The sequence below is a fragment of the Drosophila mojavensis genome, unplaced genomic scaffold, assembly GCF_018153725.1.
Source record: "Drosophila mojavensis isolate 15081-1352.22 unplaced genomic scaffold, ASM1815372v1 contig_74, whole genome shotgun sequence".
NCBI classification, from domain to species: Eukaryota; Metazoa; Arthropoda; class Insecta; order Diptera; family Drosophilidae; genus Drosophila; species Drosophila mojavensis.
The window spans coordinates 12,471,070-12,489,927 of record NW_025318899.1 but is presented as its reverse complement, the minus strand read 5'-3'; the positions used below and the strand labels follow the sequence as shown (position 1 = coordinate 12,489,927).

General features: G+C 47.4%; 8 protein-coding genes across 10 annotated transcripts in view; 4 read left to right on the top strand and 4 right to left on the bottom strand.

Annotated features, from left to right (window-relative positions):
* Positions 1-2,390, top strand: part of LOC6582232 — a 78,851-nt gene extending 76,461 nt beyond the window's left edge. For all 3 annotated transcript variants that reach the window (XM_032731366.2, XM_032731372.2, XM_032731371.2), the window contains 2 exons: positions 946-1,280; positions 1,352-2,390. In XM_032731366.2, the coding sequence (XP_032587257.1) occupies positions 946-1,280; positions 1,352-1,696 (680 nt within the window). In that variant the 3' untranslated portion in view covers positions 1,697-2,390. The remainder of the gene's footprint in view (positions 1-945; positions 1,281-1,351) is intronic.
* A 427-nt stretch (positions 2,391-2,817) lies between these two features.
* On the bottom strand, positions 2,818-4,454 carry LOC6582231 (gastrula zinc finger protein XlCGF46.1). The gene is made up of 2 exons (XM_002007899.4): positions 3,877-4,454; positions 2,818-3,811 (listed from the first exon to the last, which is right to left on the bottom strand). Exons 1-2 carry the CDS (start codon positions 4,330-4,332, stop codon positions 2,990-2,992), a joined length of 1,278 nt encoding a protein of 425 aa, XP_002007935.1. The 5' UTR covers positions 4,333-4,454; the 3' UTR covers positions 2,818-2,989.
* Positions 4,455-4,558: 104 nt separating this feature from the next.
* On the top strand, positions 4,559-6,598 carry LOC6582230 (very long-chain specific acyl-CoA dehydrogenase, mitochondrial). Its single transcript, XM_002007898.4, has one exon. The coding sequence runs from the start codon at positions 4,603-4,605 to the stop codon at positions 6,484-6,486; it is 1,884 nt and encodes a 627-aa protein (XP_002007934.2). The 5' UTR covers positions 4,559-4,602; the 3' UTR covers positions 6,487-6,598.
* A 174-nt stretch (positions 6,599-6,772) lies between these two features.
* Positions 6,773-8,671, bottom strand: LOC6582229 (zinc finger protein 37). The gene is made up of 2 exons (XM_002007897.4): positions 8,136-8,671; positions 6,773-8,085 (listed from the first exon to the last, which is right to left on the bottom strand). The coding sequence occupies exons 1-2, from the start codon at positions 8,550-8,552 to the stop codon at positions 7,180-7,182; spliced, it is 1,323 nt and encodes a 440-aa protein (XP_002007933.2). The 5' UTR covers positions 8,553-8,671; the 3' UTR covers positions 6,773-7,179.
* Positions 8,672-8,912: 241 nt separating this feature from the next.
* LOC6582228 (gastrula zinc finger protein XlCGF46.1) lies at positions 8,913-10,445 on the bottom strand. The gene is made up of 2 exons (XM_002007896.4): positions 9,891-10,445; positions 8,913-9,828 (listed from the first exon to the last, which is right to left on the bottom strand). Exons 1-2 carry the CDS (start codon positions 10,338-10,340, stop codon positions 8,992-8,994), a joined length of 1,287 nt encoding a protein of 428 aa, XP_002007932.2. The 5' UTR covers positions 10,341-10,445; the 3' UTR covers positions 8,913-8,991.
* Positions 10,446-10,480: 35 nt separating this feature from the next.
* Positions 10,481-12,951, top strand: LOC6582227 (regulator of MON1-CCZ1 complex). The gene is made up of 7 exons (XM_002007895.4): positions 10,481-10,673; positions 10,731-11,208; positions 11,268-11,660; positions 11,720-11,978; positions 12,032-12,431; positions 12,487-12,691; positions 12,755-12,951. Exons 1-7 carry the CDS (start codon positions 10,566-10,568, stop codon positions 12,832-12,834), a joined length of 1,923 nt encoding a protein of 640 aa, XP_002007931.1. The 5' UTR covers positions 10,481-10,565; the 3' UTR covers positions 12,835-12,951.
* Positions 12,843-17,328, bottom strand: LOC6582226 (vacuolar protein sorting-associated protein 8 homolog). Its single transcript, XM_002007894.4, has 4 exons — positions 17,103-17,328; positions 15,731-17,044; positions 14,820-15,674; positions 12,843-14,760 (listed from the first exon to the last, which is right to left on the bottom strand). The coding sequence occupies exons 1-4, from the start codon at positions 17,193-17,195 to the stop codon at positions 13,318-13,320; spliced, it is 3,705 nt and encodes a 1,234-aa protein (XP_002007930.1). The 5' UTR covers positions 17,196-17,328; the 3' UTR covers positions 12,843-13,317.
* Positions 17,329-17,476: 148 nt separating this feature from the next.
* Positions 17,477-18,858, top strand: part of LOC6582225 (bifunctional heparan sulfate N-deacetylase/N-sulfotransferase) — a 53,921-nt gene continuing 52,539 nt past the window's right edge. The window contains exon 1 of the mRNA XM_015162345.3: positions 17,477-18,371. The gene's annotated coding sequence lies outside the window, so the exon portion shown is untranslated. The remainder of the gene's footprint in view (positions 18,372-18,858) is intronic.

Below are 18,858 nucleotides of genomic sequence, written 5' to 3'. Positions count from 1 at the left end.
TAAAACAGCAACCGAAATGGCTGCATTATGCATGTGCATAGCTTGGAAAATTGCCATCGGCTGTGGCAAGTGGTTGCGTATGCATTCCGCTAATTAGTTGGATCGCTCCAAGCAGCCAAGCACCACCTAAGCACCCAATCACCCAGGCTTGAGCGCAATGAGAGTGAAAGGTAAGGCCCGAGGCCCGAGGCCCGCGGCCCGAAGCCCGAGGCCCGCACTCATTAACGGCTAGGCAAAGTGGATGAGCTGGATGAGCTGTGGTCAGTGGGCACAGCGGATGCTGGGAACTGGTCTTGCTGTGGTTATGAAATGAAATGAAATTACTGTAACAAGGCTAAAGGAGTCTATAAAGATGCTGTTAGCGGATAAGCACACCATAAATGAAAAACAACTCTAATGAATACCCATTTTATAGATTTCCTATATGTGTGTGGATGTGGATGTGGGATGTGGGGTCATTGAACTCTGTCTCTCTACAATTATGATATATGCCAAGGACTGTGATCCCGCTAGCTGATTACAAAAGGATCTCACAGTCTGCGCCAAACTCTGTTTGTTTCTCTGTTTCTTTCTTTCTTTACATGTTTGGCATTTTGGCCAAGTCGCCCGTTACTCATTGCCACACACTCGCCTGCAACTGTGCCACCTCGCTGCCGGTTGACAGCCGTTTAATTTACGCTTTGTTTGTTTCTCTGTTTTGTTGTTCGCTGTTAACTGTTTACTGTTTGCTGCTTGCTGCTCTGTCGCGTTCGATGTGAGGTGAATGTTTGATTTATCGCCCGATTATAGAACCAAATGTCATAGATCGCTGCCGCGAATCTGAATCCGAATTCGAATTCGAATCCCAATCCGATTCCAATTCCAATTTAGCTTAAAGCCAACACCAAATGTTCAAAATACCAAAGCAACTTACTCACACCACATATGCTTGTGCTACTCTTACAGGTGGTCGACCACAGCCGTGGTGGTGTCGTAACAATCGCAACGGCGGCGGCCAGAATCGTTCGCCGATCTCCATAAAGCATTCGGCGGACAGCATACGCCGGCCCACAAGCAACTCGGGCGTCTGGACCTGGCTGGGCGGCAGTCGACGATCGTCGGCGGGCCCGGATCAGATTGGGCCGCCATCGACATCTCCGGCCGAGAATCATTATACCCACATGGACGATGCATATAGTCCGGTGGGCGTCAGCGAAGCACTCTATGCGGAACTCGATCGCGAATCGGTGCGTTCGGCAAATCCGTCGTATCAGAATACGGCGTACAGTCAGTGTGGCGAGGTAAGTGCAAGAAGCCTAAAAATATCAGCCTCAGTTCCAGCTCACTGCTTTTATATCCCTCTCGTCCACAGAAATACAATTTCCAGGCACACGAGCAAGACATTCCCATGGTCGTCTCGTCAGCGCCGAGCAGTGCCTACTACTCGGATCTGTCCGTCACCGCCATGCCGGGCGGCGCCAGTGGCAGCAATCAGGGCGCCTATGAGATTGTTGGCCTAAATGTCATGTCGCAGCCGTTGCCCAATTGGGAGCACCACGGCGGCGGCGGCGGCGCTGGCGGTGGCAATGGCGTTGGAGGCGTGGCCACCACCACTGGGCTGGCGCCGAACGATGCTGCCATGACGCAACGACGCATGCCACGCCTGGCAGCCATCAATGAGACGAGCACCAGCACCGTGCCCTCGGACTATGTCTGAGCAGCTGAAGCAGGAGCTGCAGGAGGAGAAGCAATTAATTTGTAATTTATATACGAGATATGTGACTTTAAAAAAGTAGAGAGAGAGATTAAGAAATGCGAGCTTAACATGTTAATGAATTACGTTAAACACAATCTATATATACATATATATATATATATATATATATATATATATATATACATAAATAGTATACAAATAGCTGTATGGATATATAAATATTTATATTTATAGCATATGCTAGCTTAGAGTTGGTGTAGTCTCGATTTGTGTCTTTTGTTTATGTCTGAATTGTAATATAGGACGACAGATTTACATACAAGCATGTATTATAAATCTAGTTTTAATATATCTATATATATATACACACATATATATATCTATATATATATATAGTGTTAAACAGCGATTAAATCGTGGGTGATATTTAGCCTAAATATGCTATATTCTTATGTTCTATGTACTTTAGCATTTTCTAAAAATGTAAAACAGAAATGGCAAGAGAAAGGAAAAACGGAAAACAGGAAAACCGGAAAGCGAACAATGAGCATTTTTTTGGAATAGGCGAGAGAAACGCATTTCAGTCTAAGTCTAAGCGAAAACAACCCAACAATGTACCCAAAATCATATTATCATATATACACGCTCACATACACACACACATATTTACAGTGAAATGAATTTATGCTTACAGGAAATATACTATATATACAATATCTATAAACGAAGCAAAGGAAAAACATATTTACAACGATTTTAATGCAAGAAAAATAAGAAAATAAAAGTATTTACGACTATTTACGAAACACACACAAGAATTATTTATACTGCATGAAACATACACACACATATATATAATATATATATCCGTTTAACTGGGCTCTCAGCTATCTCTAACAACAACTCCACGTAGCACATCATATCATTTACATACTACAGCATTAACTCAATATAAATAACTGCATTTTGCATACATGTATACACAGGCGATTTTCCAAGCATATAAAATTAGTAGACATACGAGTATGTATTTTAGATTTTAGTAGTAATTTAATTTTTGTACATTATTGTTTTAGTTGAAAAAAAAAACCATATATATATATAATAAAAAACTATTGCTATTTACATTCTGAATCCCAAAATACGCAACTGTGTTTTATTTCACAAGTCTTTAATAAGCTCTCTCTCTGGCTCTGCGAGATCTTCTCTTATTAGATGCCTTCTTTTGTTTTTTTTACATCACTCTCTATGTGAAATCTTCGAATACCCCTAAATTGTTTCATTAATTCTCCCTCAATCATACTCTAGATCTTCGCCTTGCAGCAAAGCGCTAGCATCTTCAATCTCCACGAGCGTTTCGATTTCAATTGTCGAATCTGTCTGCTTGGGCTGTCGCGTGTGTATTTTGAGATGAGCACGCAGCGCTGCCTTTTGTCTAAAGTGTCTGCCACATTCTGGACACCCGTGTGGCTTCTCGCCCGTGTGGATAAGCTCGTGCTGATTGCGCGTCTCAGGCTGAGCGAATGCGTGCTCACAGTAGCGGCAGGTATAGTTCCGCGCTCGCTCGTGTACGGTACGCATATGCTTGTTCAGATTGCTGGAGCTGTAGCACACTTTGGAGCAGAGTCGACAGCAATAGGTGCGCTCCAGCGTGTGATAGTTCAGGTGGATCTTGAGCTCGGTGCGCGTCGTCTTCTGCACGCCACAATATGAGCAAGTGTAGTTCTTGATGCCCGCATGGCGCATCATGTGTATCTTGAGCAGCTGCTTGGTGGCGAAACGTCGCTCACAGCTGGACTCTTCGCAGGCGAAAGGCTGCTGCAGCTTGTCCTTGTGGGTGAAGCGATGGTTCTTGAGCAGCGCCATGGTGCCAAAGACTTTGCCACAGAACTCGCACACATGTGACTTGTGCTCCTTCCCCAGCTTGTGGCACTTGCGCATGTGCAGAGATAGCGTATGCTTGTGGCTATAGCCATGGCCACAGCCTGGTTCGGTGCAGGGATAGGGCATCTGTCCATGACGCCGGCTGTGCGATTGCAGGCGCTTCTCATTTAGGAATTGTGCTGCGCAGATGTTGCATTTGAAGACCTCTTTGGGTGGCTGCGGTGAGTTACTCTAAAAAAGTGCAATGCCTCTGATAGATCATTCAAATATTATTAGGAACTTCGTTGACTTCTCACTGTAACATCGTCCACATCCTCGTCGAGCTGTTCAAGCTGTTCATATGTATGGCAATGATCCGAATCGATATCTGTTGCAGTCGTTTCACATCTGCTTTCCACCTGTTTTTCAACCTTCCTTTCGTTTCTCTGCTTCAGCTTCAGTTCCACAACTTCCACTGTTGCGGGCGTCGCCTCCAAGTCGTATGTAGGCTCCTCATCGTCGCAGAATGCCAGTATTTGCATTCGCCATTTCGTGTCAGCTGCTATGCACTTGGCACGGAATGCATAGAGCTGGTCCAGCTGGTGGAAGCACGCCGGGCACAGCACACTGGACACTCGCTCGTGCACATCTACAGCGAGATCGGTGCAGGTAACAAACTTGTGCGCCACGAGAGGCAGTTTCTGCATATCGTAGCTGCCAACAGTTGCATCAATGGCGCAAATACAGATACGGCATTTGATGGTAGAAGTCATCGAGTTGATGTTGATTAATTGATTACATTTAAATAAATAACTAAACTTCGTTTATTTGTTTGCTTCGTGTGTTTACACTCTAAACTTTACAGTATGTTTGGTAACGCGCTGGTCAACAACTATCGAGTGCCGACTATCGATAACTCACTGTTAAGGGTAACAGTGACCAACAAATACTTAACAGTACTTTAAAATACCTGTTGAATGTAACAGGTCACCCCCCATTCATTGTTTACGTTTAGGTACAAAGTTCAGTCGAGTCTTGCTAAAATGTTGAAACTAAATAGCTACGGAACGCGCAAATTAATTTTAGATATTTCTAAAACTCGTTTTTACTCTGCGGCGGTGCCCAAACGGAAACCCGAAAGTGAAACGAGAAAAGAGCCAAAAAAAGAAAATGAATCGTTCATGGCCAACATCTTTCGTGGCAATTTGGTCTCGAAACAAGTTTTCCCCTACCCTGATGTCTTGACATTGGAACAAAAGGAGACCACGGACAGCATGTTGGATCCGTTCCAAAGGTTCTTCTCCGATGTCAACAATGCTGCGCGCAACGATGAAAATTCCGTCATCGATGATAAAACACTGGACGCCCTCTGGGAGCTCGGTGGCATGGCCATTCAGGTGCCCAGCGAGTACGGAGGTCTGGGCATGAACAACACCCAGTATGCGCGCCTGTGCCAGATAGTGGGAGCAAATGATCTAGGCCTGGGCATCACACTGGGCGCCCACCAGAGCATTGGCTTCAAGGGCATCCTGCTGTACGGCACGCCAGAGCAGAAGGCGAAGTACTTGCCTAAGGTGGCGTCCGAGCAGGTTTATGCTGCCTTTGCTCTCACCGAGCCTAGCTCCGGCTCGGATGCCAATTCCATTCGCAGCCGGGCAGTGAAGACTGCAGACAACAAATACTATATTCTGAATGGCTCCAAGATCTGGATTTCCAATGGTGGCCTGGCTGATGTGATGACTGTGTTCGCCCAAACCGAGCAAATCGACCAAAAGACTGGCGAGAAGAAGGACAAAGTGACGGCGTTCATTGTGGAGCGTTCCTTCGGTGGTGTTACAAACGGTGCACCCGAAAAGAAGATGGGCATCAAGGCCTCGAACACAGCCGAAGTGTACTTCGAGGATGTCAAGATTCCCATCGAAAACGTGCTCGGCAAGGAAGGCGAAGGCTTCAAGGTGGCTGTTAACATTCTGAACAGTGGACGCTTTGGCATGGGCGCCACCTTGTCCGGAACGATGAAGAAGTGCATCGAGATCGCGACGGCGCATGCCAACAATCGCACGCAATTCGGCCAAAAGATCAAGGAATTCGGAACCATCCAGGAGAAGTTGGTCAACATGAATATACTGCAATATGCGACGGAATCGATGGCGTTCATGATATCCCAAAACATGGACTCGGGCAGCCAGGATTATCATTTGGAGACGGCCATATCGAAGGTGTACGCCTCTGAATGCGCCTGGTACGTTGCTGACGAGGCCATCCAAATTCTGGGCGGCATGGGATTCATGAAGGAGACCGGCTTGGAGCGCATCATGCGAGATCTGCGCATCTTCCGCATATTCGAGGGCACCAACGAGGTGCTTCGCCTGTTCGTCGCGCTCTCTGGCGTCCAGTACGCTGGCAACCATTTGAAGGAGCTGCAACGCGCTTTAAAGAATCCCTCGGCGAACCTGGGCTTCATCTTCAAGGAGGCATCGAGGCGTGCAACATCAAGAATTGGCTTGGGCGGCGTCGATCTGAGCGCCTTCGTTGTGCCCGAGCTGCAGGAGTCGGCCAAGAAGGCGGCCTCTTGCATCGATCTCTTTGGCCGCACCACCGAGGAGGTGCTGATGAAGTACAACAAGAACATCATCAACGAACAGATCGTATTGAATCACCTGGCCAATTCCGCCATCGACATCTATGCCATGATAGCAACCCTCTCCCGATCCACACGAGCTGCGAAACTTAATCTGCCCACAGCGGAGCACGAACTCAACCTAACCAAAGCGCTGGCCAACCAGGCTACCGAACGAGTCTTCCAGCATCTGAGGAAAGCGACCTCACCCCAGCTCCAAAGCGAGAACAAATTGTTATCTACAATAGCGAAAAAAATCTGCGAACAGGATGGCGTCCACTCAACTGGCGTCATCGATCTGAATTGAATTGCGATCAAACGTAATTAGCGAACACCTAATCCATGTATCTAATCCATTCATTAGCGAATTTTATTTGTCCTCATATTCTTTCAAAATAAAGATTTAAGTAAATAACAAATACACTTTTGAATTTGTATAACCCATTGATAGAGCTGAGATGAACAAAGTTCAATTTATTCGTGTAGACGTTGATGAAACACATATACTATATAGTGACGCAGCTATACAATCTAAACTAAAGTCGTCATTCGGCATGCAGCGAAGGCCATTTCAATTAGAAAATCGATAGACATCAAGATATGGGGTATTCTATATTATAGCGAATATAGTAGAGTGACGAATTCCAGTATACATCAATAAATTTTAGACATTTATAGAAATATATTTTTAGATAAATAACTACTGTATAATTATAAATTTAATTGTATACAATATTTTCCGTTCCATGGGATTACTGTACCAAGGAACTTTGGAATTTGGCATTGATTAAAATGACTATAGATAGATCGACAGTAAAGGCTGCGTTTGCTGATACCCTTTATAGAGATTAGCAAAATTCGATTGTATTTTTAGCAGCAAACAACTGATTGGGCTGTCTAAACAAAGTCCGCAATCTTTACTTGACGTCTTTAAGTGACTCGATAAACACACACTCATCTATATATAGATAAACACTTCTAATATATAAGAGATCTAATATTAACTGCATTCATTCGCCTGCTCCACGCCAGCGGCATTTGTGTCACTTGGCGCTGTCAGCAAGAGCGTATACGTTATGGTGCCAGAGTCCGAGCGCTGTCGCTCATGGATCTTGCGATGGGTGCGTAGAGCTGCGGGCTGAGTGAAGCGCTTGCCGCATTCCTCGCACTCGAAGGGCTTCTCTCCGGTGTGCGTCATCTCGTGGTATTTGCGGGTGTCAGCCTTGGCGAAACGGCGCTCGCAGTAGCTACAGGCGTAATCCCGCGCACGCTCATGCACTGCACGCACATGCATCTTCAGATTGCCGGAGCTGTTGCACACCTTTGAGCAGAAGCGACAGGGCCAGGTGCGCTCCAGCGTGTGATAGTTCATATGGATCTTCAGCTCGTTTCTCGTAGTCTTCCGCATGCCGCAATAGGGGCAGCTGAAGTTCTTGATACCCGCATGGCGCATCAGATGCACTTTCAGCTTCTCTTTGCTCGAGAAGCGTCGCGAACAGTTCGTCTCCTGGCAGGCGTGCGGCAGTTCGGACTGGTCTTTGTGCGTGTAGCGATGATCGTTGAGCACCGAACTGGAATTGAAGACCTTGCCACAGAACTCGCATACATGGGACTTCAGCTCCGGGCCCAGCTTGTGGCACCTGCGCATGTGCATGATTAACGTGGGCTTATGCCGATAGACCTTATCGCAGCCCTCCTGCTCACAGCTGAAGCGGCTGGTGACCAAGTGCTCCTTCAGGTGCTCCGACAGGCCATGATAACGTTTAAATGCTCGATCACAGCCCTCCTCTGTGCAGGGGTAAGGCGCCAGGCCTTTGTGTTGACGCTGGTGGGCGATCAAGCGATGCTGCGTCGAGAAACGCATGCCACAAACGTTGCACGAATCTGAATCCGATGATGGCAAGTCCTGAAAATCAAATGTTTAGTGAAGGTTTCGCAAATGATTATTGGTCTTACCTGTGCTCCACTTATTTCTACAGCTACTATTTCATTCTCAACGACAGATTCTACTTGGGGTAATTCTATTTCAGTCTCTTCATTGGCCAATTCATGCAGTGCTTCTGTTGTGCCCGGATTCTTCTCTATATCCTCTGAAGGGATATTTGAAGATAAATCTAAGCGCCATTGTGCATCGGCTGCTATGCATTTGCTACGAAATGCATACGACTCCTCCAACTGCTCAAAGCAAGCTTGGCACAGCTCACTTGGCAGTTGTTGCTCTTGCTCAGACTCCGACTGGGAGAGTGATAGATCTGTCAAGGTCGCGAATTTGTGCGCCAAGTCGGGCAACTGTTGCATATCATAGCTGCACACAGCTGCGTCGAGTGCACAAATGCAAACGCGGCACTTTGTTGACGGAATTGCTGACGTCATAGGCTAAATTTAAGCTTTTGCAACGTGTAAATCACAAAGTGTGCAATTCTCACAAGAAAACTCTTTTTGTTATTGTTTATGTGTGCCTAAAACAGCTGTGCAGCGATAGAGATGAGCGGATTGCTGATGGTTATATTAACAGTGACTGTATAGTTAACAGTGACTGTATACTTAACAGTGACTTACGCCTCTTACAGTGCTGATGAGTCAGTATGCCAGCGGTATTTGTATTGTTTATGTATGTATATGTGAGCAACAGCTGTGAAGGCGATAAAGATGAGCAAGATGGTGAGGGTAACAGAAGTGTTCGCTCACTCGAAGACGTGATATATCAGGTTTGCAAAAGAACTCGGATAAAAATAGATTAATTTTAGTAGACTACGAATTATATTTACTTTATTAATTATAATATCAACTTTAATTGTAAATGCATTTTAATTTACTTATTATAATCAGGTGCCATACTTTCTGACATATTTTCAATACAGTTTCCCGAAGCTGTCTCACTCGGAGATGTTGCTACTTTCTCACTGGATTCGGTGCTCTCCCGCTTATGTATTCTCCGATGTGTGCGTAGAGCGCCCTTTTGTCTGAAATGTCGTCCACACTCTGGGCACTCGTGTGGCTTCTCGCCGGTGTGGATCAGCTCGTGTTGCTTGCGTAGGACAGGCTGTGTGAAGGTGCGATCGCAGTACCTACAAGCAAAGCAGCGAGCAAGATCACGCTCGTGCACGCTGCGCATGTGTAGGTTGAGATTGCTGGAGCTGTTGCACACCTTCGAGCAGATGCGACAGCAATAGGTGCGCTCAAGCGTATGATAGTTGAGATGAATCTTGAGCTCAGTGCGCGTCGTCTTCTGCACGCCGCAGTGGGTGCAGCTGTAGTTCTTGATGCCCGCATGGCGCATCATATGCACCTTAAGCAGCTGCTTGCTGGAGAAGCGTTGGCCACAGTCCGCATCCTCGCAAACGTACGGCAGCTCCGACTTGTCCTTGTGGGTGAAGCGATGATTCTTAAGGCGCCACAGTGTGTCGAACGTCTTGCCACAGTATTCGCAAACGTGCGACTTGTGCTCCTTGCCCAACTTGTGCCACTTGCGCATGTGCACGCTAAGCGTATTCTTGTGGCTGTAGCCTCGGTCACAGCCCGGCTCCGGGCAGGGATAGGGCATAAGTCCATGCTGGCGTTTGTGTGCTTGCAGGCGATGCTCCTCAAGGAACTGTGTAGCGCAGAGGTCGCATTTGTATATGTGTGTGGGTGGCTTGACCAAGGAGCTCTAAAAAGAAACCAAGATTGAGATCAGCTTTGGAGTGAGATATTCCAAATCAAATTGCTTACCTGTTCGGAAGCCTGTTCCGATCCGACTGACTTTTGTTGTTGAGCTTCGTCTATTTTTGTCTCCTCCGCCGCGGCTTCTGCTTCAGCTGTTGCCATCAGTTTATCAGCCTGACTTTCCTCTGCTTCTACTCTCGACTGACTACGCTCCTGGTCAGGCCTTGTTGCCTCAACAGTCTCAGCTTGCTGCTCATCATCGGCGCAAAATGCTAGTATTTCCATGCGCCATTTTGTGTCGGCTGCTATGCACTTAGCCCGAAATGCATACAAACGTTCCAGCTGGTCACAGCAGGCGCGGCACAGCTCGCTGGGCAACCGCGTCTCATCGGACACGGACAAATCCGTGCAAGTGACGAACTTGTGCGCCAGCTTGGGCAACTTGCGCATATCATAGCATACCGCAGATGCATCGAGAGAGCAAGTGCACACACGGCACTTGGACGAAATGGACATTTGGCCAGTTAGCTTAATTGAAATCAATTTAAAGCACTTTTGCTGATCAGTGTGAAGCGCGATATTCTTTTTTGTTTATGTTGCCATCAGCTGATTGCAGCAGTGCTAAGCAACGCGCACTGTTAGTTGTTGATGCAACTATGGCACTTTCCAACACTGCTCCCTAATATGTGGGTGGACAACTAGTTGAAATTCTTGTGCTGAATAGAAAAATATTTAAAAACAATGGAAAAACCGAATGGAATACACTACATTGAGCTCTCTAGCAATTTTATACGCTTTGACGCCGTCAGCCAGCTAACAAATGTATTCTTCGATGACTCAAACAAGCAGGTAAGAGGAATAACAACAACGTGTAATTGGGCGGACTGCAGCTTTGTTTTGTTTCAGATATTTGCCGTTCGTTCGGGTGGTGCCACGGGCGTCGTGGTAAAAGGTCCTGTGGAGGATACTGTGATATCGTTTTGCATGAGTGATCGCGGCGGTGCGATACGCTCCATTAAGTTCTCACCAGACAATCAAATTCTGGCCGTGCAGCGCAAGGAAAATGCAGTAGAGTTCGTTTGCTTCCAGGGCGAGCAACCACTGCTCCAAGACATTATAACGCATCAAGTGAAAACGCTTATTTATGGCTTTGTGTGGGTGCACAATCGCGAGCTTGCGCTCATCTCGAACACAGGCGTGGAAATCTTTCAAATTGTGCCAGAGAAGCGACAAGTTCGCTCCATCAAGGCGCTAAGCATCAGCATCAAATGGTTCGCTTGGTGTTGCGATGCCAATGTGGCTTTGCTATGCACCACCGAAGGCAACACCCTCGTGCCTGTGCTCATCAAACAGAAGGTTATCACCAAGCTGCCCAAAGTGGATTGTGAGTAGCTCCAAATAGTTCGCTTAGTTACAATCCAATTAATTTTCATTTTATTTTAGTGGGTAATCCGGGTCGAGAGGTTCAGGAGAGCAAAGTAACGCTGGGTAGAGTCTATGGTGTGCTGGCCGTGCTTATACTGCAATCCAACAGCACAACAGGCATGATGGAGGTCGAAGTGCATCTGTTGAACGGCCCTGGTCTGGCGCCACGTAAATGCCATGTGCTACGTCTCAGTTTGGTTGGACGCTTTGCCATTAATACAGTGGACAACCTGATAGTGGTGCATCACCAGGCTACGGCGACGTCGCTGCTTTTTGACATTGCACTCAGTGGCGAGGTGATCGACAATGTGACCTACCATGCGCCCATTACGACAGGACGCTCAATCAAACCATTTGCACTCAAGTTACCCTCGCTCTCGCCCGATGGGCAAATTCTACAATGCGAGCTTTGTATGTTGCCAAATCATAAGTATTATATATACCTTATTAGCTCCTATTCCCGATTACAGATTCCACAAACTGGGTGCTCTTCCAGCCTAATATCGTCATTGATGCCAAGCTGGGCTGCATGTGGTACCTAAATCTGTCCATTGAACCACTGTGCAATCTAATCTCCGATCGCATACGTCTCACCGAATTCCTGCTTCAGCGCAGCAGTGGGAAGCAGATGCTGTTGAAGGTGGTGCAGCAACTGATGGGGGATCAGTATAAGGGCACGATGCTGCCTGTGCTGGAGACCATCTTTGACAAGATAAACAAGATTTATGCGTAAGTGAGCAACTTTAAAGTAAATTGCAAACTTACATATTATTCCACTTCAGCTCCTGGGTCCACATGGAGGTACAGAATCAGACAGCGCTACCTGCGAATGTGAAGAGCACAGCCACTAAGAATACTGCACCGCCGATTGTGCTCATCGAGCAATCGGATATGGTGCAAATATTTCAGCCCATTGCCGAGCGACCCTTCGCGGAAACTGTGTTCATGCTGTACCTGCAATCCCTCAACAAATACAACATATCCGCCCAGGAGGAACTCAGCAAGATGATAATCAGCGAGTTGATACGTAATCGCAGCTTTGATACGCTGCGCCGATTGGTCAGCTACTCCATGCTGCTGGAGTCCAAGTCTGTAGCGTGCTTTTTGCTGGCTCACTCCGATGTCGACTCGGCTATATCCCAGATGGCCATCGATATGCTGGGCAAGATCCAGGCACACGAGGTATTTACTCCTATTTACTCCAAATTAAACAATGTCTAACGATTCGATATTGCAGATAATCATCGAGGTGATGCTGGGTCAGGGCAAGGTCATCGATGCGTTGCGTCTGGCCAAAAACTCGTTGGGCATTGACAAGGTGCCGGCGCGCAAGTTCCTCGAGGCGGCATACAAAACTCAAGATGATTTGATCTTTCACAGCGTCTACAGATTCTTCCAGGTGCGCAACTTGCGAAATTACGAAACTCTGGCATTTCCTAAAGGTAAACGAGAATTTGTATGATTTTTATACAATTCATTTTTAATTATAATCCCAACATTTTTAGCCGAACAATGCACGGAGTTTATACAGCATTATAACAATACTTTTCCTCCGGATAGCGCCAATAAATTGCAGACGAGCTGAGCCCATTGTTTACTAGGATTTGTTCAGTTTATTTTGTGATTTAGCTAATAATTGGGGTGTTCACACTTGAGTCTACAAATAGCTTAAGCTTATTATAATAAACAAATGAACATATAACATGAATACGATTTATATAGAAATAAATATATAGTGTACATATATATGTATATATATATATATTTTCGAATGTGCATAAATATAAACATGTGACATCTTTTATCAAGTTTTTACTATTTAACATTTGTCTATTCTAGACTGAATTGTTGACAAAGTGTTTAGCATTAAAGAATTAGCAATGCTAGGCTATACACATATCATCTGGAACAGTCGCACCTTTCGGGATGATTACACATAATACTTGACGTTGCATTTACACTTACACAAACACGATAATTACATACAATGGCAATATATAAATATGGAATATACGTACATAAAAATATTAGGAATTTACATGCGTGCATTATTGCATTATTATTATCTCTAGCAGAAGCGCCTGGGTGGCGCCTTCAGCTGCAGCGAGCCCAGTTCCATGGTGTTGGAGCTCTTTAGTAAATGCTGGCTGGGGCATGGCAAGCGAACAATTGACAGCTGCTGTGCATCATCCGGTTCGAAGGGCAGCGGTTCTTCACAGCGTGGACATTTCTGCAACGCTGTTGTCTCGCTCCAACACCGTTCGTGGAACGCATGCCCACATGGACCCAGCACGAGAACCGGCGTCTGATCGTATAAACGCTGGCGGCAGATGAGGCAGCGCATGCTGGTTACCCAGAGACCACGACGTGCCAGATGCCGCTGCTCGGCGAACTCTGTGTGCAGATTCTGGCAGAGCTTATCGGCGGCAAGGCGCAGCGCCTCCGTCTCCTGGCGCGAACTAATCAGCATGCTCATCAGCAGATCCTTGATGTCGCCAAAGCTGCTGGACACATTGTGGGTGTTCATGATGAGCTGCACCAGATTGTGCAGATCAATGTGCTGCGAAGCCTCGTGCAGCATGGACTTGGTGATCGACTGCAGCTCCTGCTGTGGCAGAATATACTGCAGCAGGGTAAACCAGCAGCGCTCCAGCTCCTTCTCAGGCAACGTCGGGGCAGCGCGTGCCAAGAGTTCTGCAATCTCCTTAGCTTCCTTCTCAGCTGCATTCACATCGGCTGCGCGCAACAGTTCCATGGACAGGTCAAAGGCTTTCGCATAGCACTCCTGCTGCTCATACAGGTAGATGACGGCTCGCTTCAGCTGATGTCGCTCCACAATGTCCACGGCTTTATTTAGGCGATATCCTGCGCTATTCTTCAAGAATTCGAGCACTTCATCAGGCTGTTCCAAATTACAGTATAGCTCGAGTAGCAGCTCCATTTGAATTGGCTGCAATTCGCAGTGCCTCTCATTGAGGCACTGCAGTAGGCGAAAAAGCAGCGGCTTCTTTCCATGAAGCAGCTCCACCAGTTCACTAATCTTGCCCGGATAGTGCAATGCAATGATGCGCGTCGTCTCCGTAGCATTAATCTCCAGTAGTTCTCCCAGATGCTCGCGCAGCTGTGCATAGATCCTGCGCTCGCTGTTGTTCACATGACGTTCCATGTAGGCGAACATCGTTTCATGCCGCGTCGGATTGTGTATGAGGCAATCGAGCATGTTGTCATAGCGCTGCAGCTTCTCCAGCAAATACTCTACCACATAGTAGCAGCGTGCTCTCTGTGCCAATTTCAGCTGTTCCTCGTCGCTGCTGATGTCAGCAAGGCAATTGCTGGTGAGCAGCTCGTGCCAGGCGCTCTCTCGTTCCGAATGCTGGCGCGTGCTCTCGTTGGCAATGCTCTCCTGTGCCAGGTAGCTGAGCACACGCTCCAGCAGCTGCTTATCTCGCGGCAGGCACTGCGTCGATATCTGCTGAGCAATAAAGTTCAGCAAGCAGCCAATCTCCGCCCACTGCAAAACGAGATTAAATTGAGACTCCATACGATTCTCAGTTCATTTACCGCACTCACCGTTGCATTCTCGGGCGTCATGATTTCGAGCAGCAGATATATGATGCGCTTGCGATGGGAGTAGCCCAGCTCGTTGCTGAACTCGCGCTCCTGGAAAGCCAACGAGATGACATTTAGGGTTTCGCGAGTATCGAATTTGAGTAGAGCGCGCAGATATGGATAGGGCAGCTCATCGACGGGGCTGGAACTCGAGTGCTGGGAGGTGAGGCAGCGCAATACATCATGCTTGACCTGCTGCACCTGGTCCTCGGGTATATCGCCGCTTGGAAAGCGTCGTCCGGCCAAGCAGCTGGATATGTAAACCAGCAGACAGTTGCCCAGATCCGTTTGATCCGCCCGCAGTGGCGGCAACAGCTCTGTCAACGCCGTGGTGTAATCATTCAAGGCGCAAGCATTCAGATAGAGCTGCGCCCGATATAGCTGATGCTTCTTGACTGCCTTCAGCACCTGGTTCAAGTCCAAGCACATCCAATCCAGCTTGAGGATCAGCTGCTCCAGCTTGGCAGGCGATTGCTGCAGCCAGTAGTCCACAAGAGCCTGCGATATGACCGGATTAACGCTGTGTATGGTCTCCTGCTCAATGTGCTCAGAGATGTGCTGCAAGAAGAGCTCCGTGTTGTTGTGCAGCCGCTCCCAGAGCTGCGTCCACAACAGATCCAGTTCGCCAATGGTTATCAGACAATTCACAATGGCGCCCAGACAGTAATCGGGCGCACGCGCTGAATTGGCTATGTACTCCTTGAACAGCATTATGATGCGCTCCTTGGCCTGGGCACGTTTGCGTGGACGCTCCGCAGAGGCGACGTAGCCATCCAAGGCGAGCTGACAGGCCTCCTGCCAGCGATGGTTCTTCACCTGAAAATGGAGAATTGAATTAGTAAACTCTATATTTAAAAATATTTTATATTTACCAAATAACTAATGCGCTCCGACCAGGTCCGCACTCCAATGATATGCAGTGAGCGCGCGCCGAGCACATAGAGCTGTGTGCCTCGGGAGACTACGGAGTTGTAGCAGGCATTGGTGCCGGCCAAGGCGAAGGCGGGTGAGACATTGCCGCCCGTGGCCAGACCCTTAAATTGCGCCGAGCCATAGACTAGACCAGCATTGGCCATATCCATGCACTCCAGCTCTCGACTAGAGCGTACATCCACCAAATGTAATATCTCCGAGGTGTCTAGCGATGCAACACACTTCGGACCCAGCCAGTGGGCGGATAGGAGGCTGCTGTGCAGCTGGACATGACGCAGATATAGCAAAGTGATGCGTCCATTGGCCACAAAGAGCTGGTGAAAGAAGAGCTGATTGCCACGGCCAACGACAATGACGGGATCCACGGAGCGAGTGGTGTCCGCCGCTTGGATAAGCACCATATGCCACGCCAGCAGAGGCAAGCAATCTGCGGGGCCTTGCAGCGCATGGAACTTGATGACACGCAGACGTGGACGCACTGTGACTATAAAGTATTTCGAGAGCGTGGCCAAGGCCACAATGCAGTACTGGTCCAGTTCATGACGTCCATGAGCGTCCATGATGAGCGGCTCCACGGCACACACTTCGCCGCGGGCGCCTGAGAACAAACAGCGTGAGCTGCAGCCCCTGATTCCCAGTTTGCGAGTAAAGCTCAGCGACCACACAGAGCCGCCAGCATCGGCGCAGAGAGCCAGTGAGGTACGTGATGTCCACTTGACGTGCAACACTCCACTGTTGGGCGTTATCACATCGAACAGCTCACGCAGCACATCGCCCGTTTGGGTGTCCAGCATGGTGACCAAGCCACGAGCGAATCCCGCCAGAAGGCGTGTGGAGTCCGCATTGAAGGCCATAGTCGAAACGGCACCTTGGCTATGCTTGTCTTGGTGAGCCCAGCGTAGCGTTTGCGTTACATCAAAGTTGAGTATGTGGCCGTGCGAGGTTCCCACGGCTATGTAAGCTGCAACGGCACAGGCGCTCGCCGCTCCAGCATTGACGCGTTCGGCGGCCGAGTTCAGTTGGGCGGAGATGCCATGGAGTAGGGTGTAACGCATTATAGAGCCGGAACTACTGCCGCCACGTCCATCACCGCGCACACCGCAATCCTCGCCTATCGAGGGCGTTGGCGTTGCCCTCGGCACCGGCATTCCAAGCTCGGACGCCACGTCGGAGTCCGCCTCGAATTCGCTGAGCACCGTTTCGAGAGTCGGCAGCACATCGGTGGGTGGTATGGCAAACTCAACATCGTCCAGCTAAATGTCAAGGGTCGTAATCAAATTGAGATCCCCTTTGTTTTCATTTTCTACTTACGCCTTCGAACTCTAAATCTAGCTGCAAACTGTCTGTGGAGCCGCGATCTGATTCGAGCAGCGATTGCAGCGAAGGCGCCTTCAACTGAGCCATGTCTACACACGGTACTCTCTCGCTTTTTACTTTAAATTTGTCAATATTATATTAACAATCTATAATTATAATCTTAATTTTTATCAATGAACGTCTGTACGCCCACCATCTTATCGATATTTACTGAATTAGCGACCACTTTCTGTTCAGTCGATGGATATATCGCCGGTAAATGCATATCGATAGGTGTTCATTTCGCAACTCTGGCAGTGATGGTTCGCAGTCAGCTGTGAACCAGTTCAGCGTCGCAGGTCTTTTTTTTTGCTTTCATCTCTCTCTTTCATCAGTTCCATTTTAACCTTCATCGTGGCCAGTCGCATCCGTAATCGCGCACGGGAATCCCGTGATTGAACATTAAAATTAATTAAATGCATAACTTACAATAGAAATGTGCGTGAAGCAACAATAATAATTGACGCCCGCGGGCAATACGAAATTGTGAATTGCGTAAATGGCTAGCCAGAGCATGAAGCAACAAAGCGCTTTGGAAGCGGCCGTGGAAACTTCGATTTTTGCATGAGTCGCAACGCAGCCAAAAACAAAAACCAAAAAAATATAGAATAATAAAAATAAACGCAAAGAAAACAAAGACGCTGCCAAATTAAATTGCAGAGCCTATTGAACTAATCGATGCTGATAAATATAATTGTTAATGCGAGTATCTATAAATTTGTTGATTTCGCTGCGCGTGTGCGTTTGTTTGTAATTCGGTTGTCTGCTTTGTTGCTGCTGTTTGTTTGTGTTTTTGCACTACTCTCTCCAATGTACGCGCGTCAGTCGTTTATTGTGAATGTGTATGCGTGCAGTGACGTAAACAAATGCAAATAAAAAGGCACAATTGTAAGCGAAAATTTGAAAAATGCCAACAACAATAACAAGAACATCAACAACAACAAGAAAACAGCCGCATGCCGATGCCGATGCCGTTTCACGTGCCAAATATACATAGTAGCAACAACAAGAACGCCAGCAACGGCAACAACAAAACGATAACTTTTTTTCGCCGTGTGTTTTGTGCAGCTCATTCGCTGCAAGGCCAGCTGAGCGCAACACGTTTGTGTTTGATTCTGATGCATGCGTAGGCGAGCAGAGCAAAGCAGAGCAGCAGCAGCAGCGCAGCAGCAACAGCATGTGCGAGTGTGTGCGCGTGCATTGATTGAAACATAGATGCGACAGGTAAGCCCACAACTCAAATTATGTTCATACACTTTGGCACGCAAATACAAAAAAATAACTGTGTGCTATGCGTGCGTGAGTGTGTGTGTGTGTACGATGTTGCTTTTATGTTGCGCCGACCGAGTGTCAAAATTTACATAGTTAATTACAGTTAACTAGCGAGCGGAAGAGACTTCCACATAAATAGAAACTTATCAATTAGTAAGAGCCAAGAGCGGCGCCTTTGCAGGTAAATTTCGAAATGTATACGGACACACACACACACACTTACACAAAAGTGCAGACGCTCGCTCTTGCAGTGTCGTTTTACGTTTGTCAAGATAAGCAACCACAACAACAACATCGACATCGAAAACAACAACAAAGGCAACATCAAAAGCAAAGCACGTTAATGACATTTCTGGAGCATTTTTACACACACACACGTTCCCCACTCCCCTGTAACCCCTTTTTATCTTCCTTTTTAATATGTCGTATACGCTAGTTT